Below are 26,638 nucleotides of genomic sequence, written 5' to 3'. Positions count from 1 at the left end.
GTCTTAGCAAAATATTCTATCAGAGTTTGTTGTAAAATATGTCGACAAGACGATTATACAAGATTAATATTTCAGAGTTTACTGTATACAACAATGTTCAAAAAACAAGTTTACGACGAGGGTTATTCGGAAAGTTCGTGGACTCCTGTCATATTTTTTTTATTTAACGACATATGCTATCCAAAGGTAAACATACTTTAACAGTTTATTCAAATGATTTGTATAATTGTTTTTAGATTATTATAATTTATCTCAAACATATCTAGAATTAAAAATTGCAAAAATCGGATTGCGCAGCAGGTCAAAATTTTGTAATTCACGAACAACACACAAAGTATCTATAATGTCTGTAGTCATATTCTCTGTAAAATGGAGCAAGCAAAAACGAAAACAATCTTTTAAGAACTGTTAAATTGATTCATATTCCAAATTATGGCTTAATATTTTGCTTCGTTGAAAAGAAATCAAATTGAGAAGATAGGTAGTTCTCATTGAAAGCGACAAAAATAATGACCTTGTTGAACGTCACAGAGCAGCAGGTAACGATACAATTTTGTGTTATACTCGAGATTTTTTAAAATGTTAAAGGAATAAAAAATGTCAGAAGTAAATCGTCCGTGTGTTTATAAATGGAACAAGCTGTATTTGAATGACAGACACTCTAAATCGGACTTATGGACTTCTTCTCAATGGGCTGTGAAATCTGTGAAAAAAAACATAGAACTATATAGGAAAAATCTTTGAAAATCTTCTTTTCAAGAACCACTGGGCCAGAAAAGCTGAAACTTATGTGGAAGCATCCTGGGATGGTGTAAAATGGGGGTAGGGCGGGGCTACTGGGGAATAAAGTTTTACATAGAAATATATAGGAAAAATCTTTGAAAAACTTTTAAAATTTGGAACGTCACAATGGAAAGACATAGAAATATATAGCGAAAATCTTCAGAGTTGCTGATCTTGTTATAATTAGTACATAGAAATATATAGGAACATTCTTTGAAAATCTTCTTCTGAAGAACCACTGGGCCAGAAAAGCTGAAATTTATGTGCACATCGAAACATCCTGGGGTATTGTAGATTTCAAAATGTCTAAATCATGATCAGTGGGGTAGGTTGAGGTCGCAATATGTATTAAAAGGGGGAAATCTGGTAAAGAAAAGAATGGTCAAAGCTTCTCAGGTGAGCGATATGGCCCATGGGCCTCTTGTTTAAAACGTTAAAGGAATAAAAAATATGTCAGAAGTAATTCGTCCGAGTGTTTATAAATGGAACAAGCTGTATTTGAATGACAGACACTCTAAATCGGACTTATGGACAATCTGTGAAATCTGTAGAAAAAAAACAGTTTATCTGGTAAAATCTAAACAAAAACTTTTAAAATTTGTCATGGAAAGACATATTTGCTGAATAATTAGTGCATGATAAGTAAATAACGAAGATTTTTTCGAATTTGCATAAAAATGCATTTGTCTCCCTTTGAGAGGTACAGTCATACTATCAAAAGTGAGTGAAAGAGATTTTAATTTTTTTGTTTTGGTGTATTTAATTACACATTCTAGACACTGATGATATCATCTTTATGTAAAAGACCAATAAAATATAAAGAAAAAAAATCACATTATCTTTACTTCTTGGTAATCAAAATAGAAAGGCATATCTACTCATTGTACATAAAAGTTTTCAACATGGTCTGTAGAAACCGTTTAAGAACATTCAGATTAAATTATTGAATATTCTAATTGTTAGAAAGCTAAAAAGACAAAGTTCGGCTATCCTCGGGGCTGACTAATGGACGTAAACAAGGCCTTATCATTCTAGCAGTCTTCACGTGATGATGGGTCTAATGTAAGGTAAATAAACTGAATAATAAGATATCAAGGAATATTGATCGCTGTGAATCTCCGTCCAGCGACGAAAATGATTCAAACACGACAGACTCCCCTTCTTCTTCTAGAGAACATGCTTATTGGAACAGAAAAACAAGGCAAGGTCAACGCTCTTCCTAATAAAGGACATTTTATGGTTAATTAGAGGGTCTTTTAGACTGGCAATAGCATTAATCACATAAAGAGGCTCCTCAGTCAGACATTAAACATCCTCTCTCTTTTTTACTACCGGTGTCAAAAATGTTCATGGATTTTAAGATGAAACATATGGAGATAAAAAACAGTATTCCAGATCAAAAGTCCATAAAACAATACAAAATAGGAGCCTAGCAAACACGAACCTCAAAAACATCGGAGGTGGGATCAGGTGCCATGGAGGAGTGAGCATCCCCTGCCGATCGGTCACACCCACATTTGCTCCTTGTCATGATCGGGAAATAACGGAAAAAATCCGTCGTCAATTCAATATATAAATAATGGATAAACAATAAGTATGAAAAACGTCAGTCAGCTTTTGACTCAATGATAAATTGTAATTGCTGACAAGGTAATTGAATCAACCATAGAAATTACGAAATTATGACTTTAAACGAGTCTGCTGCAATTCTTGTTTCATCAACTTGTTTTGTCAATAATTTTCCTTGTTGTAGAAATTGTTCATACGTAGAGCATGCTCTGGCGTATCTTATCAACTGAGATATGTAAACTTATGCAAGTGATGAAGGTATATTGCTGCATAAGTAAGAGAAGTTGACGATAAAAAGTTGAAGTCATCACGTTTATCATAGAGCTTGGTTGTTAGATTACCAATAACGTCTTTTTCAAGTTAAATACTGTAGAAGTACTTTTTTTCCGCGTGGTATTAATTTACGCTATGTACGCGGTCACAAATTTTACGCGGAAATTTGTCCAAGCGTACTTAATATAAATGTAAGGCATATGGCAATGGTCTAGGAAATCCGTGTAATTTTCTACACACGGATTAAACAGAAATTGAGATTCCGCGGAATTATGACCCCGTGGAAAAAAGTACGTCTACAGTATCTAAAAAAACCCAGATATGTCAGGCCCTGTGGTATCTTTTATCTCAAGCTCACCTGGATATATCGTATCGACATCAGAATAGAAATCAACATTGTTAATTAACAGTACATCGTCGATATATCTAAATGTTGAGTTGAAGGCCACAGCGAGTGTTTTTCTTCTTTTCACGCATAAGATTTTGCAAAAATTCTGCTTCGTATGAATACAAAAATATGTCTGCTTATAACGCAGCGCAACTGGTATCCATGGGAATTCCAAAAGGTTGTTGGAAGACCTGGTCTCCAAAAACAACATAGATATTGTCAATCAGAAATTCAATCATAATTTTGATGTCGACTTCAGAGTACCTGTGTGTACAATCAGAATGCTTTTTAACAAAATAATTTTGCAAATGACCAATGACAAAGTAAGTAAATTTTCGAGTTCCATTTTTATTCAAGAAACAGCTGTCAATGATATCGAAAAAGCCTGGTCTTTAATTTATCCTTGGGAATGGTTGTGTATAAAGTTAAAAAGTCGTACGTTTTTAAGCTGTTGATTTTGATAAAATCTTGTGATTTCAAATTGTCTAAAACTTCACTGGAATTTTTAAGTATAAACATCTGATTTACACCACCTCTTGAATATATTGTTGCGCAGTACTCTTGAAGTTTCTCCTTCACTACTGTTAATTTCTTAGTGAGGCATAAAGAAAGAGGCTTGGTTGAACATTTACTGGAGCCCGCTATGTATTTTTGTTTATAAGGATTCTTATGAAAATTCGGAATCCAATATATACATGGTAGTTCAAATTCATTTTGGATCTTTTTTATATTAAAAATTTTAAAAACTGTCATATGATTTTGAAGAATTTCTGCCTTAGAAAGAGAACTACATGTATGAGTTTTGGTAGGATTACCACTTGTAGAATTAAAACCAAGTTCTTTTAAAATACAATTTATATAATGAGTTTAATTCAAAAACAATACCTTTTTCTGAGAGGTGAACATGTAATCATAACGTTCTTGAGTTTATCAAATATACATTGAAAATACAAAAAATGTACCACAATGGCTGTGAAGAAATATATGCAAGAGAATAAAATTGTTATAATTATACAGCTGAATAGCCTATTCGTAAAAACATACCCCAAAAACTTCAGACGTAAAAACGTTACTATGATAATTATCAAAAACAGCAAAAAGCCGAAAAAAGTCTTCACCTTCCACCTGAATGTAAATCAGCATCGATTCTCCCCGTTTCCTTTGGCCATTTACATCGATTAATTGCTGTTGTGTCGTGGGGATTAGGGGATCCCTGATTTACTTCTCCCCCATAGGCCAAATTCTACTTCAATTGCTACAAGCCATCAGCATTGAAGATAACTAATAATTGCCGAAAGCCCTTATCAAGGCAAATGATGTCATTTTCATCGCATTAGTATTCAAAAATCACAGTTGGTTTGCCGACGTTCCATACCAAATATTCCAGTGCTTTGATTTCCATGAAAACATCCGTTATATTGGAGCAGAGTTCTCAGCTCTGTTCCGCCACAGAACCATACATACTGAGTTCGGACATCTGAGAAAAGTTCTGTACAAGCTTGCTGGAGACAGTCCCCTCTTTTTTGTAATTGACTACCATACAGCTTTGCGATGAGTCTATGAAACACACATAATGCATTGGCAATTTAAAATAGAAAGGATTATCTTTTAATTAAAGGTTTTTAAGTTAAAACTCATATCTTATGTATTCAGTATAAATAAGCTAGTTGAAAGTCGACTTTATTTAATTTTCACTTCTTGAATATCGCCAATTTTAGAAATGAAGACATAGAATTGAAAAAATAATATCTCCCCATATTGAGTCAAGGTGATGTAATCGCAATTTTGAAATAAAAAATACTTGAAAAATAATTTTAAAATCTATTCTGTACTAAATATGTACATTCTAATAGCGCCCTTGAAACAGAATTATTATTTTGTGCGTCTTATGAGTACAATTCATTGGAATTGTAAGAACAATACAGACGAAAATAGAGAAATTCTCAACGATTGTTACTAAAACTAACCAGAAGTCATGCTTTTCCGTCTTGCCCCTGGTAGTGACGTCACCGGCGCCTTTATTTTCAGTTTTAAATCAGTACAGGTCAGTCGTCTGTATACCTGAAATATAAGTTCGAAATGAAACATGGAAAATTAAATTTATTAACTCTCTCTATATCTCTATGCATATCGTTATTTTTTGTTACAAGGCCCCAATCTAAATGAATTTTAAAATCTATAAGATTGACCTTGGTATGTCGACACTGAAATCGTTAGATAGATAACTATTCCGGATTTTTTTATTTGGATACGGCTATTTCAGACTCTAACTTTACATGACGCCATATGTAATTTACATTACAAACCAAAGCCCAAACTGTGCTAGGTTTAATCTACTATTATCTGCAATATCCTTTAAATCAAGGTTAGTTAATTTTACAGGGACAAAATTTATCAACTGGAGAAATATTCAGTAGTTTTTTTTTTTTAATTTTTAAAAGAAATCATGACTTGAGAATCGCCAAATTTGAAATAATGTATATGGCACGCCAAATTCACAAAAATGAGATAAACCTAGTTTCACATTTGATAAACTAGGTTTATTGACTGTAAACTATAGTTTACAAACCGTAAACTATAGTTAACGATTCGTTAAGTATAGTTTTCATCTGTAAAACTATATTTAACGGTTGTTAACTATAGTTTACGAATGATAATCTATTACCCCATTCATACGACATGATTTACATACCTCAGTATATTTTACATATAAGTAAATTTACTCACATGTGCAATTTTTGTCGTATGAACCGATTTACCCATATGGGAATTCTGCACAGTGGAGTAAATTTACACCTGGTCAGGACAAGGTGCAAATTAACTTTTGCATACACTTTGTAGCAAATTATTAGTTCATGTGTGTAAATTTTGTCGTATGAACACGTGGCAAATTTACTTATGTATGTATTTTGTTTTGTTTATTGCATAAATCCCCATTATGTTTTATTTCGGTTGTGTATGAATTGGCGTGTAAAATATCACTTGGTAAAATGGTGGCTAGAATGCAAAACTCTAAACAAGTAGCCATTATCTCATCCGAGATAAATTTTTCGAATTTGCTAAAGGGCATCTTGCACCTTTTCTGGCAAACCTATGTTTATTTCTCTAAAGATAGAGCTGTGGTCGCAAACAAGTGTCTTGTAGGATCAATAAGTAATGTCCTTACTATTCAAGTCGTCTCCTTGGGAATGCCCCGGAGCTATGGTAGGAACATGCATTCCATCAATTGCTCGGGCCCCGTTATCGTTCAGCTCTTGATAACTCTCTTCTACCTTTCTCTGTTTTTAATTCAGGCAAGCTACTCACATATAAGTTAATGTTACAGGAATTTCAATAAACTCGTTGAAAGTAAGCATTCGTAAGTATCCTCCTTGGCATCTGATCCCCAACATGATTGGCTAGGGGTTCATGTTAATTTCCTATCCACATATCTGTATTGTTCAAAGAATTTTGAGATCGATCACTTTTAGTTTTCTTCATCCTATTCATTCTCCTTGAAAATGCATAATCACATGACTGCCGTTTATCATACTTATTGTTAGTCTATTCTATATACATGTACACTTAATTGACGACGGATTTTCCCGTTATTTCCCGATCACGACAATGAGCACACGGCAGGTGTGACCGGTCGGCAGGGGATGCTCACTCCTCCATGGCACCTATCCCACATCTGATGTTTTAGAGGTCCGTTTTTGCTCTGCTCCTATTTTGCTCTGTTTCATGGACTTTGATATTGAAGACTGTATCTCCATATCCTTCATGTATCATATTCAAGTGGATATTTTATAATGGCCTCACACACTTGATGTACTGTAGATTTCCCAACATCAAAAAGATTCCAATCGTCCTATTCCTGTTGAAGACGTCAATCAGTAGATGGCAACAGTCACCTTTTTCTTTAAACCCAACGGCTCTTTTTCAGTCTTTAGGACCAAGGCCAAAACATTTTCCAACATTAAACAAAAAATTTAATAAATTTTCCTTTTTTGTGTGTAGATTCTTATACCATTCTTTATCCTTTTCTTTCGTACCAATAAATTAGTGGATCGGATTTCCACCCGAGTCTTTAAAGAACATTCAAAAGTTAGTCTTTTACCCAAACAGTAAGGGCATTTTTCGTAAACTTGAGCCTTAAAAAGGTCAATTCTGAATATTGGGCGACCCCAGCGGTTTGAGAAAAAGAAGTATCGACCTATATTCCGTAAATTACGGTACACTTTTCTACAAAAATTCACAATTCTTAATCTGTTCATCTCCTTATTTTATATGAAAATATGAGGATATACTAACAGTACATAAATTTCATCTGAACGCATAGCAAATTAACTTTTACTTACATGTGTAGATTTACTTATATGTAAATTTGCACACATAAGTAAATTTTCATCGTATGAATGGGGTATAAGTTTATCTGTCTGTAATGAGCGTTAACAATAGATCTTGTTGATAAACATAGATTCACGGTTGTAAACTATAGTTTACAATCGTAAACTATAGTTAAGAGCTGTTAATCAAATCGTGAAACTATATTTATCATATCGTTAACTATAGTTAACGGTTTGTAAACTATAGTTTACAAATCGTGAAACTGTATTTATCAGATAATCTATGTTTTGCAATCGCAAATGATTGTTTTCAGTGTTAAGTATAGTTTACGGTTGTGAAAGATAGATTATCGCATTAACTATGGTTTACTGTCCGTAAACTATAGTTTACAACCGATAAACCTAGTTTATCGACTGTGAAACTATGTTTAGCTCATTTTTGTGAATTTGGCGTGCCATAAATGTACATATATAAATATATTCAGAAAATAGCATGCAAAATTATCGTACGTTTTTTAAAGTCACACGGCTGGTGTGACCGGAATATGGAGATTACGAACAGAATTCAAGCTCAAAAGTCCATTAAACAATACAAAATTGGAGTAAAAAATGGACCTCCAAAATATCAGCCTTTGGATCAGTTGCAATGGAGGAGTGAGCATCTCCTGCCGACTGGTCACATCTGCCGTGTGCTCATTGTCATGATCAAGAAATTAACTGGAAAATCCGTCGATTATTTAGTGTGTATATAATTGGTCTGACAATTAGAACGAAAAACGTCAGTCAGTTTTTGACTTCAAAATGAATTGCATTTGCTGATAAGGTCATTGTATCAAACAATCAGAACTACCGAAATGATGACTTTAAATTAAATTGCGGATATTCTTGCTTCAGCAACTTGTTTGTCAATAATTCACATCGTTTTAGAAATCCTTTTTACGTAGAGCATGCTCTTGTGTATCTAATCAACTGAGATATATAAACTCCGTATCCAGGTGATTAAGGTATATTGCTGCATAAATAAGGGAAGTTGACGAATATAAAGTTCAAGTCATAATGTTTGTCATAAAGCTTGGTTGTTAGTTTACCATTAAAGTCTTTTCCAAATTAAATATTTAAATATGAAATATATGAAATTTGAAATCACAAAATTTTACCTAAACCAACAGCATAAAAACTTACGACTTTTTAACTCTATTTAAAATGTCGATAAGTTTTTATACTGTTGGTCTAAGTAAAATGTTGTGATTTCAAATTTCAAAATGTCAAAAAATTCTTTGGAATTTTAGGTATCCACATCAGATCTGATATACACCACTTCTCGAATATATTGTCACTGCTGGTAAAATGCGAATCGAGAAAATCTTGCTTTCGGACACCGGCTACTATTGGTTTACATCAATGAGGCAGTTTATGTCAACTAAACGATCAGAAATTATAGAACATTTGATTAAGACGTAATTATTAATGTTCAGTATGGTTTCATGCAGTAAAATAGCTTGTTGGTTGAATAGATATAAGGAGAAATCCAGTAACTGCTTTAGATTACACCCATTCAATGTATTTTACCAGATTATTCATATTTGCTTTTAACATGTTAAACTCAATTAACGCTACATTATTTATGTTAAATGTGATATGAGTATATACTATATGAATCATTTATGATTTCCTATTTCTTTAATGTTTCACAAGATTAAAACTTTTGATGTAATATAAAGTTTTCTGATAACATTGCGAGTATGGTTGCTGTATGTGCGACTCTTGGCACGTGTAATTGCTACGACTGGCTTCTGTTCTGTTTCATAAGGTGCGACGTTTTACTGCTGTATCATAAATGTATTGTTTTCCGAGAAATACATTTAAATTTGAAATCGACACATCAGGTAGTGCACCTTTTTTGAATTAAAACCTCAAAACATATACCTTCCATTCGAGGATTGGTTGCTTCTATCAAATATTTAAAATGTATTGCATATAACCCCCCCCCCCCCCGAAATAAATAAATTGTTTTATTATGTGAAAAAATAAAGGATTAAAAATGCAAAATTCCTTCTGGTTAGTTTATATTGGATAACATTCTTAAAATTCATGGACTTGTTTTTCTAAAATATGTTACTGGAGTATATGTTCATTCAGGCTCTATCCCAAAGTTCAATTTTAATAATTCCAGATTCATGCTGTAAGTCATCTTCGATTGACTATCTAGAACTTTCAAGTTACAAACTTTCTATGCATGCAGAAGAAACAAAAAAAAAACCTTTGAATACCCCCCTCCTCAAGGAAAAAAGATTGACCTTTCTTTAATAAGAATGAGAGTCATGACCCTACATGTTTTGAAGGGAATAGACTTTGATGCATGTAAGAGTGTTTTACTTTTATATCCCCTCCATGAATAATTTAAACCTTTGACTTGGAAAGATGGCATGGACTGGTATTAAATATTTCCGATAATTAACTTGTGTGGAATATTTTTATATCTCAACAAAATATTCTCATATTTGAATGTCATAAAGACAAGGATCTATTTATTAAACATGCAGACCTGTGACATTATTTTTCAATGTATATGTAGGAAGGATGAGGGTCGCAGGTGATTGACAATCCAACAAAAATATGTCAAATCTCGGAAGAACACAACTTGAGAACTGTAGTGTTAACTTACGGTTTCATGTTTTCATCTTTAACTATGAAGACTTAAATATAAAACCATAACGCTGCCGTTCTGCAGCTAGGAAGAACAGTCCTATTTCATCGTGTGTTGGGGACATTTCTCTAACTATTCATTTCCCACAACGGCCATCTTTGCTATCCAAGGGTTTCTCATACGCTACTTTCCTCATAAACTGAGGAGAGTAGCGTATTAGAAATTTAACCCTTGTATGGGCAGCGGAAAGGGCAAAAATTACCATAATGAGAAAACAAACAATTATTTTAATTTCAATGACCATAAAAACTTAACAAATATACAATGCATAACCAACAGAACTTTTCGCAGAACAAATATACATTAAAGAAAAACCAACGACCACGTACGAAACAAACATATATGAATGCAAACCAACGATCATCTTTGCAGAACAAACGTACATAAAAACACGACAAGCGAAAAAAACTTAACAAACGTGCAAGCGGTAAATCTAGTCTTCCCGGCTCCCGACGGTCTCGTTTTTTTTTTTTTTTTTTTTTTGTTTGTTTGTTTTTGTTTTTTGTTTTTTTTATTTCGATTTCTTTTATGTCGGTGTACAGAAAATCTTTTCTATTTTTTTCGGTTGATTTATCTAAAAATTTCAAATGAAAGAAAAAAAATTACATAAAAATATCTCATTCTCATGAAGGCCGTTTCGTCTTTTTTTATAACATAAATTGCTTTTCCCTAATTCTTTAAATATTACAAGAATCTATTAAGATAACTTTTCATTGCAGTGACATATCATATGACTTAAGATAACTTTTCATTACAGTGACATATATGACTGGCACGCAGCAACATTTCCCAATTTTAAGAGTAAGGTCAAAATTTAAGAGTTATGTATAGTACATGTATATCAGGAAAAAAATTGGTACTGAAAGAAGTTGAACCTAACACCCCACCCCCACCCCCAACACACACCCTCGCTCACACACGAAATAGTATTTTTGAGTTTAGGCTATTTCATTTTAGCTTCCTTTTTGTTTTTGCTTGTCAAATTTTTAAAATCTTTTTTTCAGCTAGATTGAATTTTTTTCTCTGGTTGCCCCCTCCTTTCAAAAATGATGCTATGTCAATGTATAACAATGCAATACTTTCATTTTGCATTGTTTTACCATAATTACAATGTTAAATTTAGCTATTTTTATGAAACTTTTGATTTAAATCTTTTTTGAAATCCAATCATTTTGATGTTATGAATTTTTATAGAATTTAAATGTTCATTTTTTTTTACTAACACCACCATTTTTCACTGAAATACTAACTCCATCTTTCTGAGAAGAAATATCTTCTCTATATCAATATTTCTTATATCTTTAAACATACATGGACACAGATTTGAAGTTAATTTTATCTCATCTTAAAGTTATTGAAACAAGATTGCCACTTTTCCTAAGTATTAGGAATAATATTAAAATTTGTGAGAGTGCAAGGATATGTCAATCAAACCCGTCTAAAAAGTTTTCATAACTTTTAGATGAAATAAGATTTTTAATATATTTTTGTGTGAAATGCTATTAATATAAAAAAATCATAATATTATACAGAAAATATTTACTTCAAATCTGTGTCCATGCACCTTTAATATCTACGACACCTTACGTCTCGATCTGTATCGATGTCCGTTTTTTGGTTTTTATATTTATAACGAAGTACTACATTTACCGCATTTTGGCAGGTGATACTGCTGATTCAGTAATAAATATGCAAATTTGTTTAAGTTTTTACATATCATTAAATTCATCTAAAAGAAACGTGCCATAGAAGTTTGAAGTGCACCGACAAAAAAGAAAAAAGAAATCGAAAAAAAAAAAAAAAAAAAACGGGACCGACGGGAGTCGGGAAGACTAGATTTACCGCTTGCACGTTTGTTAAGTTTTTTTTCGCTTGTCGTGTTTTTATGTACGTTTGTTCTGCAAAGATGATCGTTGGTTTTGCATTCATATATGTTTGTTATACGTACGTGGTCGTTGATTTTGCTTTAATGTATATTTGTTCCGCGAAAAGGTCTATTGGTTATGCATTGTATATCATTTGTAAAGTTTTTATGGTCATTGAAATTAAAATAATTGTTTGTTTTCTCATTATGGTAATTTTTGCCCTTTCCGCTGCCCATACCCTTGGCAAGCGAAGATGACAACGGCTGGATTTGCGAACCTTACGGTTAGCTGTAGAACTGTATCTGTCCGAAGACGGAAGAGCTGGAAAAAATGTATACCGGTATTTATTGTGCACAAAAGTGCGCTGCTTCTCGGTTTCAAACTGTCATATTCTAAAAAATTTTCTAACTGGGTGTTCCAAATAAATTTCTTTACAATTTCCACTTACTATTTCCACAACAAACAACTGTTGTAAATAACCCTCCATGAAATTGAGACCATCCAATTTCGCATTTTTACTGTCATTTTTAAGATGACAAGAGACAAATCGTTTCAATTGTAACACGCTTCGTTAAGAAGTCTAGAGATCAAAATTTTTTCAGCTTTTATGCAATTGAGATAAAAATTTGGAGGAATTAATCCAGTTCCAATCGCAGCTTTTTTTTTTTTACGGATTTTTGTTCGGAAGGCACTGTAGCACTTCGGTCGTCTATCTCATTTTTATACCACCCGCTTGAAAAGTGGGAGGGCATATAGTAATCGGTATGTCCGTCCATCTGTCTGTCTGTTACGCTTTTGGATACCCATTTCTTATCCGCAACTGCTCTTATACCACTGAGTGAAATTTAATGAAACTTTCACAGAATCTTTACATAGTGCCATTTTACTATTTTGATCCGACATATATTTTGGGTTTCCTAGCCACAGCAAAACATGAACTTTGCCATTATAACCATATGTGAGGCGGGGGGGGGGGTATCATTTATAGTGAGTTCATTGCTCACAATACCTCTAGTTTTTTCTCAGACCGCAAGTTACAGAAATTCAGCTACCTTACGGTTACCAAAAAAGTTGGGGGAGCATGTCTACATAAAAAATTATAAACATGAATCAAAACTAAAGCAAAAGACTATTTTCAGAAAATAAAGTACATATCCCAATTTGCATACTACGTGCCTGAGATGTTACTGGATAAATGTATACTACATTCAAAACAATTCTAAGGATGCTAACATCGTGCTTTGAATAAATACAAGTTGCAAGGAAATATATTACCATTATGCATTCGTTTACTGCTTTAAAAGTTTGATCGCTTGATCGAGACATTTGTATATATATACTTGGTGCAGTTTTAAATCATTTGGTGTCATCATCTTGCTCATTTATACCATATTACTCTATTTAATAGTAACAAAAGAAAATAAACAAAAACACAATATCCGTAAAAGGAATTAATGGAACATTTCGCATTGCTTCAAGAAATGGTCAGAAATGACTATAAACTACAAAAACTATTATTCTTTTCATGCAATTTTGAATAATTTCATAATATTCAACATAAACCAACAGTCTCAGAGACGTAAACCAGTTGTCGCATTTACACAAATAAAAAGTCGCCTGTGTTAAAATTTTACAGAAACCAATTGTAGCATCTACAAAATGAATATGCTAGTTATTGACTAATTCCATGGAAATAATTCATTTAAAGCACATTGTTTGTGCCCAGGGCATTAAATAACGTTGAATTAAAGTTAAATTTACCCACTTTCCTGTCCAATCAGTCCTGTAGCGCTTAATACATCATTTGAATGCGAGTACATAAAAAACACGATGTAAACAGCCATTTACATGTAATGTTTCGATATTGAGCACTTTTTGGGAATAGAAGCAATCAAATCACTTAACTTTTTAATAAATTTGCTTTCTAGAAAGATATTTTTATTGTTTTATATAAAAAATATGTATTTAACTAGATAATTCACAGTTGCCAATAGTAGCTGGTGTCCGAAACCAATATTTTCTCGATTCGCACTTTACCAGCAGTGTATTGTTGCACAGTACTCCTGAAGTTTCTCCTTCACTATTTTCAATATTTTAGTGAGGAGTAAAGAAAAGACTTGGTAGACCATTAACTGGAAGCCGCTATACATCTTTGTTTGTAAGGATTTTTGCGAAGATTTAGAATCCAATATAGACAAAGTAATTCAAAGTCATTCAGATTGTTGGAATATTAAAATACTCAAAACTGACATACGTATTGAAGAGCTTCATAATAGATGTTATTTTCGGAGTTATTACTCCATAAAAATAAAACGAGTCGATATAAGTACAAAATTCCCTGCTCTTTTCAATAATATAAGATTCAATAATTCATGTCAAACGGTTAAATATTTTATCAAACGCTTCTCGAGACTTTTTCAATTCCCACTCAGTCGATATACTTCAATAAAGCACTTGCAGTGGCCTTCAACTAGACATTAAGATAAATCGCAGATGTTTTATCAAATTCTATGGTCTTTCTAATGACTTTTTTTAGCAAGTATAGCCTACTGGGTCGTATTTAGGCTGATTTGTTCCCAACCATTTGTTAGACTACAGGATGTTCTACCTGACCAAAAGGCGCAAGAGTGACAGGTCAGCAAGGAATGCTTCATTTTCCTAGGCACCTGATCTCATCTCTGGAATTTCCAGAAGTTCTTGTTTATTTCCTGTTCACAGAATCGTATCGATTCTCGAATGGGATTTTTAACAATATACAATCAATCAATCAGAATCGTATTGTTTTTAGTTTCAATGAGATCGATCCCTGTTCGGTCCCGTCACCTTTTTCAATCAAAAGAATAAGATGACATGACAAGCCCTTTTTGAGACTAAATTTTGTACACATGGTAAATATACTAACGCTCTTTACAAACTGTAGGAGTAGAATGTTTCTAAAAATGTTTTATTCTTTCCTTCATAGCATGGCTTTGAAAAGTTTTCTGTAAATTGTCATTTGCATCAGAACATATCAAAGAAAACAAATCTAGAATTGATGAAAAGAAGGAAATAAAACCTTTTCTTAATAGCTACCCAGAAATGTGCTATAATTAATTTAAACGTCACAATGACGAGAATTATCAAACGACTGAAACTATTGGAAAGACATTGAGTTCCACGGAGTTGAGTCACAGGATAGATCTAAAAGGATTTTGTTTTCTAGGGAAATGATAAAAAATAAGGCAATTCTCCCATTCTATTCTTTGTCCTACAGAACTTTTATTAATCACACTATCTGATTACAAATGAAAATTTGTTGTTTTCAACGTGTTAAATAATTTCCTTTTGAACAATTTGTTGAAACATATATACATGAACATTAAAAGGTTTTTTTTTTGGTATGCATCTAACTCTTTTTTCAACATGCACTGGGATACGAATTTTGTGTCGGAATAGAAATGGAAAAGAAATTTTAGAATGTTCTTTCTGTTTATAAATTACGACATACATAATATAATTACTTCCATAAAGTGTAATGGATATATACGCATATTTAATATATATAGTTGCTTATCATTTTCTATTGACAGATCCCTTTTTTTACAGTTTTCACTGTACATGTATTATAAGGTTTTTTGGTATGCGTGTGTCTAACTTGAATTTATACTTTATACAGCCAACATATACTTTTAAAATTATCGTTTTTTAATAATTTTTATCAATCAATTAGACCTTCTCTCGATTTTATTTATCTTGAACTAGGATGGAATTCGCTTATCGTTTTTTTTTTAGTTAAAGCTTTCGAAAACATCTAATGTTATAATAAAAAACAACATAAAACATTAAACAAAAATGATATGATAGCAAACAGTAATCAAAGTTTCCATGGGTTAGAATTTAATCATCTAAATGTAGTGATATTACGCTCCGATGTGTTATCAACCATGTGCATAAATCCCCAAGTATCAAATAAGCCTTTAATATTACCCTCCAAGTATATAACATATAGTTCGCTTTCTACCGTTTTCAAACCAAGGGAATCATAAAGCAAGTTTAATCAAACATTTTCCATTGATTTCCCGGTATTTTAGGATCTATACATACGACGGTACTTCGAGAAGTCAGGAAACATTCAGACTTTAAATTCCTGTTTAGATGTCAAGTAATAACCTTTAGATTCTGCTTGGTATTGCTCGTGAAGTTTAGAGGACCATTAATAACATCACGTTGGATAGAATTTGTTTTCGAAATATTTGCTGTTCATTGTAAATCAATTAAAGATATTGCGACACATTATTCGAATGATACAATATATAAGATATAATTGAAGCTTAAATGATATATTTCCCTATTTAGCAGAAAAAATAGTCTTAGTTAATAGCCAAAAGTTTGTAAAGAGCAAGAATGAACACAAGTAAAATTATTTGGTTATGGTTTTATAAGTTATATGCTTATATGGTTTAACGGATTATAGCCAAATGCGCAATGCTTCTTATTATTGAAAAAAAAACAACGATGAACTTTACAAACAGTTCAATAGCTTCAAAAGCACACCATCGAAACTATGATTCAAAGAATATTTATCTGTAACTTTTTGTGTATATTCACAACAGAGTCATCACCGAGCCCTGTAATTATATCTACATAATACACGAGGGACATGGAAAACCACAAAAGAAAATCTTAAGAGGCTATCCTGTTAATTTCAGTGTATACACTTATGCAATACACGGGGACTGTATAAAGCCTACCCTGTTCATTTCAGTGTATACACTTACGTAATACACGCGGGCTGTGACGAGCCTACCCTGTTAATTTCTGTGTATACACTTACGTAATACACGCGGGCTGTGACGAGCCTACCCTGTTAATTTCGGTGTATACACTTACGTAATACACGCGGGCTGTGACGAGCCTACCCTGTTAATTTCAGTGTATACACTTACGTTGGGCTGTGAAGAGCCTACCCTGTTAATTCTAATATACACACTTATACATAATACGCGGGGACTGTGACGAGCCTATCTTATTATTTTCAGTCTATACACTTACGTAATACGCGGGGGCTGTTACGAGCCAGCAGGGACCGAAGCAGAGCCACCATTTTGGTCGACAGTCAAAGCAGTGGTTATAAGGCGTATGATTGGTCAGGATCAGTCTGGAGTTCCTCGTCTTTGTTGAGTGGAAGTCGTCACATCCGGAAAACAAATCGAGGCTCTGCAGATACCAGCCCTCTACGACGTCCCCTAGCTCTATCTGATGTCAAAGACAAGTAGAAGGTCTTAATTAATACTAGATCGTTTGTTAAATTAATATTCAATATTTTGAAGAATAAAAACGTATTAAATATCAGACAAACAATTGTTGTATTATTCTGCTTCAAGAACGTAACCTTCCCTATAAAAGAATAAAAGTACAATGCTAAATAGACGCCCACCTTTCAAAGGACTAGGACTTTTACTTTTTGTACTATTGAAGGAAAGAATATTCTATTAGTTTTGTCAATAAAATATGGAAATAAAAAAGTATATTTTTGCCCAAAATGCCATTTTAACAAGACAAATAAGCAGAAGCAAACGCGAACCTTTAAAGAAATTAAAAGTAGGATCAGTTACCACGTAGGAATAACATTAGAAGTGGGATCAGGTTCCATGTAGGGGAAAGCCTCCCCTGTCAACCGGTCATACATGACGTGTGCCTCTAGACTTTGTAAGGCACACAGAAAAATACGTAATCAATTCAGTGAGTAAAATGAATAAAAGATTGGAAAACTCGTTTTTATTCACAAAGGTCATCGCCTTAGTCAGTCTTCCATTCTTTACCTTGCTAAATGGTGAAATTCCTTGATTGCAGTTTCAGAATTTTTATCTTAACCCAATCAAATGGTCTGAGACTTCTTTGATTACATTAGAGCCTGGTTCATTACCTCTATACAAAATCTATTTCCTTTATTTAGGTGACTCTCAGCTTGTTTTAGTGCCCATTCGAGTTGAGATCGCACTTGTCGATGACCTGTGTTTAACACACAAGCGAAATCACCTGAAAAATAAAGGAAAAGAAACAAATCCATTAACATGTAAAGAGTATTATTAAAACGCTACACTCCTACTACGAATCGATTATTACATTGTTAGAACGGGTCCACTGTATCATTTTGAATGACAAGATAGCGAAAAAGGTAATGATTAATGCGTGCATTATTTGAAAACGATAATGTACAACCTTCCCAGATTGAGATTTTGTCGGCACTGTACTTGCTGGAGACTTCAGTGTGGACAAGGTTGATTCTCATCAGCAGAGGTTTCCCATATATTAACACGGCCAAGTCATTCAAGTCCTCAATCGTCTGAACACGCAGTATGTATCCCGTTCTGGGGAGAAGAAATGAATGATGAATGTTATGTATTTATATATCTGTTTTGTTTCAGTCAATGATTTAAGTGCAATCACAATTATCATCATTATTATTATTTGCTGTCTAAACAAATTTTCACTGTTATAATACTTCTTTTCTCTGCAAGATGAAACACTTTCTCTCCACGCAGGGAAGTTGAATGGTGATCTATGTTTCATCAAGTATCAGGATACAACAATTTCAAATAATTATTAAATTCTGGTATTGTTTAATTAGACCCTTGAGTTTGAATACTGTTCGTTATCTACATATTTCATTCATGCAATTTTTATTTGATTCTTTTTGTGTTTATTGCATACAATTATAATTGAAAATAATAAACAGTGATCCAGCACAAAAAAACTACAATTTATTGACATCTGTGAATAGGGCATAACACAAGGCTCTGAAAACATGAAAACAGACTGGATCAAGTGCCTAGGAGTAGTAAACTTCCCATGCCGACCAGTCACACCCGCCAAAAACCTCATCTATTCTTCAGGTAGACGGATTAACATGTACATGTAGTCAATTTTAACAAAAAAATATAATATTGGTATGAAAATTTCTATCAAAATACCACCATATGATAGCACTGTGTAGGAGCAATGATATTTGAAGAGTACATGGAATTTTGTATAATTGAACACATGGCAGAAAAAATAAAAGAGATATCTACATACATCATTTATACAGTAACTTATCTATAATTAACTTATATAGAATGAAAGGCGTCTCCATATGAGTGAAAAAATTTCTAGTGGGACGTTAAACAACATACAATCAATCAATCAATCTTAGAATGAGCAGATTACATATATCCTTGTAGCAGATTGCCTGATTACAAGCTATTGACTAGACAGATAGGCAGAGATGTGCTTTTGTCTACATCTATTTGTAGTTTCTGAAACAATAGTGAATACACAGCAAAATAAAACAAAACTTTCCCAAAGGGACTTGTATAATTTAATTTACTGAATCTCTCATTCGTCAAATGGAGTTATCGTTTCTTTGGGGAGCTGTAGGGTGGAGCTTGACTGAGACTGAACAACTCAACACAATAAGTAAAGTCCCCTGATGATTAATCAGCAGACAGGGCCTCCAATTTTCCTTTTACGAAGCATAAAAACTTGATTTCCCAGAGTAGATTGATTCTATATACACCAAGGTCATTCCAGGAGTCCAAGCGTGGAGATGTGTTCTGGACAAATGTAGCCTACAGCCGGGAAAATAGTTATCTGGTTCTTGATGAAGCAATAATTGGAAATCTTTATAGGGAATGATATTTGCATGATGTGTATTTGATTAAATTGAAGATTAAATTAGTGTCTTTACATATGTAAATAAGTTTGCATTTATATATGATCAATATTTTTTTCTGTTCAGTCATCTGATAATGAGATAGGGTTACTGAATACAATGCAAGATATATACTTTTATCTCCTTTTTTAGAACAAGACAATGAAAATGCAAATAATGTCGGTCTTTTAGCAAAGAATGATAAAATGAAAATCTTTTTAGTAATTGCTTGGTATAATTTTTTGAGACATAATGAGAAAACTAGAAATTTTTACACGATCCTTGATGTGATTAATAGATATAACTTCATCTTATTTGTAGAAACATGATATTTTTGTGATTTTTTGAAAACAATTTGTAGAACTTTTCTTAAAAAGGAATTGAAAACAAATTGACACCTTACAAACAAACATTGCAACCTGCTGCCTCTTATGCTTTAAGGAAAATATTGGAATAATTCTCTAAATAGTTGGTTGCCATAGAGACATTTGACACATTACAGAATAAACTAAATAGCTTTTTAAAACTCTCCATATTTTCTACTAATAAGTGTCACACGACATAATAATTCGCCGGGAGTAAAACAAGAGGCCCATGGGCCACATCGCTCACCTGAGCACTGTGGCTAGGAAAAAGTAGAAATTGGTTTATTATTAAAAAGTTTAAATCCAAAAGTAGTCCCATGACCAATCATGACTTTGCTATTCTTGAGAAGATGATTTTTAAAGAATTTTCCTATATATGTCTATGTAAAACTTTGATCGGCCATTGTGGCCCCGCACTACCCCCGGGGGTCATGATTTCAACAAACTTGAATCTACACTATCTGGGGATGCTACCATATATATATGATTATTTATAGCTTTTCTATTCTTGAGAAGAAGATTTTTAAAAAAATTTTCCTATATATTTCTATGTAAAACTTTGGTCGTCCATTGTAGCCCTGCCCTAACCCGGAGGTCATGATTTGAACAAACTTGAATCTACACTACCTGAGGATGCTTCCATACAAATATGATCAATTATGGCTTTGCTATTCTTGAGAAGAAGATTTTTAAAGAATTTTCGTATATATTTCTATGTAAAATTTTGATCGGCCATTGTGGCCCCGCCCTAACCCAGGGGTCATGATTTGAACAAACTTGAATCTACACTACCTGAGGATGATTCCGTATAGATATTTTCAATTATGGCTTTACTATTCTTGAGAAGATGTTTAAAGAATTTTCCTATATATTTCTATGTAAAACTTTGATCGGCCATTGTGGCCCCGCCCTACCCCTGGGGGTCATGATTTGAACAAACTTAAATCTACACTACCTGAGGATGTTTCCCCATAAGTTTCATCTTTCCTGGCACAGTGGTTCATGAGAAGAAGATTTTTAAAACATGCCACCAAATTTTTATTAATTCCCAATTATCTCCCCTTGAATGAGGGCGTGGCCCTTCATTTGAACAAACTTGAATCCCATTACTCAAGGATGCCTCGTGGCAAGTTTGGTTGAAATTGGCCCAGCGATTCTTGAGAAGAAGTCGAAAATGTTAAGAGTTTACAGACAGACGGACGGACGGACAGCTAGACAGACGGTCTACAGACAAAATGTGATCAGAAAAGATCACTTGAGCCTTCGGCTCAGGTGAGCTAAAAACGATAAGAACACTAACTTACCGTCGTAAGGAGGTTATAACAAAAATATTCTAGAAAGAAATACACGCCAGAGTGTTACCATAGTAACATATAGCTTCACAAAATTTGTAATAAAGTTAATTACAGTCATATAAGACATGAAAAATCAATTCTGACAAATATATATTAAGTACATTTTATGTTCTAGTAGCACATGTATATTAGCATGAAGAAAGTTCATCAGATTTTCGCTGCATCATGATGGTCCTTAGAAACAACATTCGATTAAACTTAATATGGTTACCTTTCAATCAAGAAATGAATTATCTCAATCGCAAAAATGTAAATTAACTAAAGAGCTAATGTTAATTATGGTCAAGTCTGATAAAAAAGTAATGCTTTGGCAATCAACTTTTAAAAAGAGTCAGTGACTGTATAGTTTAATGTGATCTGAAGGGGTTAGTAAACCCTAAACAAGGGGAGAGAAGAACTTCAAGACTACTTACCGATGTGTGTCCAGAATGTGTTTCAGCTCTTCCGTCTCCGGGGAGAGATAAAGCACCTGCTCCATGTCAATCCCTGCACTGGACAAAATCGTCTGCCCGACACCCGTCCCAGAATTCCTAGCAGCAACCACGTGTTCCGCCCAGGGAAAGACTGTCACCCCGGCCAGGGTCATTGTGATATCTGAGTCTTTTGTTGGTAGCGTGAAAACACTTTGTATTTGTGAGAGCTCGTAAATGTATTGAGAGCGCTTGTGAATGTATCGATAAATTGGCGGGAAACATGTATATCAATGATAGCAAACGTGCGTTTGAGCAACTGTTACATTTGCAGTATTCCATGAACAACTCATTCTATTTTATATAGGTGAAATCCATTTCAATCTTGATACTTTGAACACGTGGTAAAGAATGAGGGTGTCTATTAGAACAATTTCCTGTTCCTCTACCAATAAGCCTGGAATGTACATCAAAGAATACAATCTGAAATTAGAATGAAAAACAATAAAGCTTCGTCTTTAAATGCTGAGGCAGTCATCTTGAGCGTGGCTTCATAATTCAATTTCTCCTCCTACAAAGCTTTGACAAGGGGAATCAATAATTAAAAAAATAAGAAAGGTGATTTTTTTTCAGAATGTGTTAGAACACAATATTAATTCCATACATCTTCTTTATCAATAGTATATTCTTTAAAAACCATGCAACTGTACAAAGAAATGAAACTTATACGTTTAAGTATGTATATTGCTTACCTCGCAGTGAAACTCTCAAATGAATTATTGATGCTTATAGCCTTGAATTTATACTTTCAGATTGAACATATATCTATGTATTTCTGTATTGGTGCAATACAAATACGTCATGCTTTTGATGATGTTGTGTTTCTTGATTCCTCCTAATCTGAGCGGATCTCATGTTTTATGATGCGACTCCCCATGTTTATCTTAGGTTTCTGATTAGAAACCAGCAAGACACGGGTTTAATAATCGTAAACACTAGAACCTCGTCCGTTATAGAATGCTTCAAAATCTAATTGGATATTGCTAGGCTATTTTTTGCAGATAATATGAACTGAATTTTGAGATGTCTTAACAAATGAGAATGTTGTGCCAATTTTTCACTAGGGCTTTCAGCATGTTACAAATTGAATTAAAAGAATTCCTCAGTACATATGTAAATTGGAAAAAAATTCATGGAACTTTAGTAAAACTATATTGAGCCTGGAATAATATTTGTTGACGACCTCATAAAACCTTATTTGATATAATTTGTATGAATTATTTGATTCCATTCGTAAATCTTATTTAAAGATATCTCCAGAGATTGTTCCCATTACCAGGCAATCTTCACTCAATTTTGTACTTTATTGAGCAGACTTTTTACTACGTTTTTATTTAAGACAATTAAAATAGACATTTCTTCTTCATATAATTTCTTCAGGGAATAATCCAGGATTGTAAAAGAGATAGGTGATAAAAATCTCTAAAATAATGCGTGTTAATAATGCCAGTTTGTTACTTGGTTCGAAAATGAACTCTGACTCTTTTCCAAATTTTGAAATCCGAACGAGCGTAGTTCTTGAGTATGAAAAAATGTGGATGACATAAACAGAATATGCATATGAAAGCTGAATCTTACAACATAGAGATATCGAACTGTATTTAAGCTGAAAAGTCCATGAAAAATACAAATGAGGAGCAGAGCAAACACGGACCTCCAAAACATCAGAGGTGGGATCAGGCACCATGGAGGAGTGAGCATCCCCTGCCGACCGGTTACATCCGCCGTACGCTCCTTGTTATGATCAGGAAATAACGGAAAATCCGTCGTCACTTCAGTGTGTAGATAACGGACTAACAATTAATTAGTATGAAAAACGTCAGTAAGTATTTGATTCAATGATAAATTGTATTTGCTGACAAGGTCATTGTATCGACCATAGAACTTAGGAAATGATGACTTCCTAATTTACCTTATAATTTACCTCGTTTTAGGATTAGTATATACGTAGAGCATGCTTTTGCGTATCGAATCAACTGAGAATATAAACTCCTTACGCAGGTGATGAGGGTACATTGCTGTCATAGGTAAGGGAAGTTGACAATTGAAAAGTTAAAGTTATCACGTTTATTATAGAGCTTGGTTGTTAGATTACCATTAACGTATTTTTCAAGTAAGATATCCAAATATGAAACAGATGTGTCAGACTTTGTGGTATCTTTTATCTCAAGATCACCGGGATATATCGTATCGCCATAAGAATGGAAATTACCATAATATAGATAAGGACAGTTGAAGATATACGATGTTGAAGTTATCTCGTTTGTCATGAAATCTTGCTGTCGATTATAGCCATTAAAAATCCAAATATGCAAAAGATGTGGCAGGCGCCGGTGTGCATTATGTCAAATTTACTTGGATATAGAGTCAACATATGATAAGAATTAACATTATAATAGTACAGTCGAAGAGTCGAAGAGTTTTGTTTTTTTTTTTCTTTCATGTAGAATTTGTTTAGGGGAGTTAGGATTTTTGGCGCTTGGAGATGGTGATCCGTCCACAAAGGAAGCTTATTCTTCAGTGACACCTGATTCCCCTCTGATGTTTTCAGCAATGCTTTGTTCACAGTTTCTTTTTAACTGGTCTCTTGAGCATGATTACTGCTTATTATCTTCATATTTCTCTTTAAGAAATATTCAACAAAATAATAAAATTGAGAAGTTTCAGCGCAACTTATAAGATTAGCACTGAATTAATTCTCAGCGTCTCTGCAAACGTAAATGTCATCTGTCATTTAAATCTCTCCGTTTATGCAAGTCCGGAGTTGAATTGTCTAAGGGATTAATTAATGCTCATTAGGAATGACAAAAGAAGACTTCGATGAGTTTTGTATCGCTTTAATGAGGATTGGGATTAGGTAGTTTCCTGATTATAGGAAAATGTAAATTTTTTCTCAGGAATTCATCAGACTCACTTTTCTCAAACGTATCCCATTTTCTTTTTTTATCGAGAAAGGGAAATGGTTTGATAATGAATTAAAAGGTTCTTGTATTTAACAAGCCATTATATGCACTGATGGATGAGGACATACGGTAAAAAATATCAACTTTTCCTTCCAAAACTCACAAATATTTAATAGTCAATACATATTTTGTGTCTAAATATTCTAAATGATTCTAAATGAATTCTAAAGTGAATTATAGACTGGGGACAATTTTGGGGTCGGTTGAAAAAGAGAATTCTTTCTTCAATATTATATTCTGCGATATCTTTTGCATTAATTTTCAAAAATAAAAACTACTGTTTAGTATTTCTTATAATCTTGAATAACCAAAGATTACGGGCCAATGTTCTAGGATATCGTGGGTAACCCTGAGCCAAGTGTATTAACATCTACTCGAAAAATTATTTTGCTGACATATTTATTCATTGAATCTTAAACATGTACATAATAACACATGAAAGTACCTCCCCACGATTCAAAAAAATTTGCTTACCCACGGACATTCCAAGGAAGTAAAACGATTGATCAGCGCATTGTAACTATAAGAACGTAATTCTTTAAAGTTACGAAGTATGGAAATTAGGGTACAGTGCTAACATACAGGTATTTGTTAAACCACTTCCAAACATAACAAAGAAGCCCTCATTTCAATCCATATTTGTAAATAGAAGAGTTTTATTTAATTAGAGTGTTTTATTCAAATAAAGTATAAATTTAAAATAGTTTTAATTGTGTAAGTCGACATAAATGGTAATTTATTTGTTTACAATTACAAAGAATAAAATTTACATAGAGAAGGCATCGATTTTTTTAAAGTTGATTCAGAAAAGAGAATAAAGTTGTTGATGTTTAAACTTAAACCAGTGCCGATTGACAATTATAGTTAATTTGCAAGAGCATGCTTTATAGATTAATTATGAATACACAACCAAGTTTATATCCACTGTGTAATTAGAACTAAGTGACGTGTAAATGTTGAAAAAGACTATAATGTTCAATTTCCAAATTTAGGCCACATTAATACATCAGTAATTAATGGTTTGTGAAAGTCAGGTGTCCTTTATTGATTTATAAATGTTTATTGCCCATTAGAATGAAGCAAATCAACTCGAAAATTTACTTACCTTGTCATTGGTCATTTGCAAAATTATTTTGTTAAAAAAAATTCTGATTGTACACACAAGTACTCTGAAGTCGTCATCAAAAAGATGCTTGAGTTTCTAATTGACAATATCTATCTTGTGTTTGGAGACCAGGTCTTCCAACAATCAATTGGAATTCCCATGTGTACCAATTGCGCCCCCGTTATTAGCAGACCTATTTTTGTATTCATATGAAGCAGAATTTATGCAAAATTTTAGGCATGAAAAGAAGAAAACACTTGGTGTGGCCTTCATCTCGACATTTAGATACTATATAAGTATATAGACCACGTACTGTCAATTAACAATGGTAATTTTTTTCCATTCTTATGTCGATGCAGTATATCCTGGTGTGCTTGAGATAAAAGATAGCACAGAGTCTGACACATCTGTTTCATACGTGGATGTTTCACTTGAAAAAGACATTCAATGGAATCTAACAACCAAGCTCTATGACAAACGTGATGACTTTAACTTTTCTATCGTCTACTTCCCTACTTATGCAACAATATACGAGGATTGATCAAAAAGTTCGCGAACTACCTCTATATCTACAAAACCACAATTAAGATTAGAAAAAGATTTGGTGTACACATAGCCATACACAAGTTCTATAAATAGCATATGCTGAATAAAGTTTTGTTCCTTGTTTGTGACGTCACAATGAGAAAATGACGTCAATAAGTAGATCACTAGTGACGAAAAATGGTTGTCTCGGTCGTACTCGTTCAACAAACGACTGTACAATTTATTGTATATCTTAGAAATCCCTTTGCA

General features: G+C 33.2%; 1 protein-coding gene across 1 annotated transcript; it reads right to left on the bottom strand.

The window, feature by feature from the left end:
• Positions 1–3,861: 3,861 nt before the first annotated feature.
• On the bottom strand, positions 3,862–22,610 carry LOC134232243 (uncharacterized). The gene is made up of 7 exons (XM_062714200.1): positions 22,468–22,610; positions 21,719–22,172; positions 18,115–18,263; positions 17,819–17,931; positions 16,945–17,148; positions 4,981–5,074; positions 3,862–4,570 (listed from the first exon to the last, which is right to left on the bottom strand). Exons 2-7 carry the CDS (start codon positions 21,889–21,891, stop codon positions 4,446–4,448), a joined length of 858 nt encoding a protein of 285 aa, XP_062570184.1. The 5' UTR covers positions 21,892–22,172; positions 22,468–22,610; the 3' UTR covers positions 3,862–4,445.
• Between the last annotated feature and the right edge of the window lie 4,028 nt (positions 22,611–26,638).

The sequence above is a fragment of the Saccostrea cucullata genome, unplaced genomic scaffold, assembly GCF_032062105.1.
Source record: "Saccostrea cucullata isolate Sc308-1 unplaced genomic scaffold, CSIRO_AGI_Scuc_v1 ctg1143, whole genome shotgun sequence".
Classification (NCBI taxonomy): Eukaryota; Metazoa; Mollusca; class Bivalvia; order Ostreida; family Ostreidae; genus Saccostrea; species Saccostrea cuccullata.
Note: the sequence above shows the minus strand (reverse complement) of the source record. Positions and strands in the feature narration are given on the sequence as shown.

Coding starts and splice junctions, on each gene's coding strand:
- LOC134232243 (XM_062714200.1), bottom strand. CDS start 21,891: ATGACCCTGGCCGGGGTGACAGTCTTTCCCTGGGCGGAACACGTGGTT. Junction 18,264..21,718: donor CACATTCTGGACACACATCG/GTAAGTAGTCTT, acceptor TCTTCTCCCCAG/AACGGGATACATACTGCGTG. Junction 17,149..17,818: donor GAAATAGATTTTGTATAGAG/GTAATGAACCAG, acceptor CTTTGACATCAG/ATAGAGCTAGGGGACGTCGT.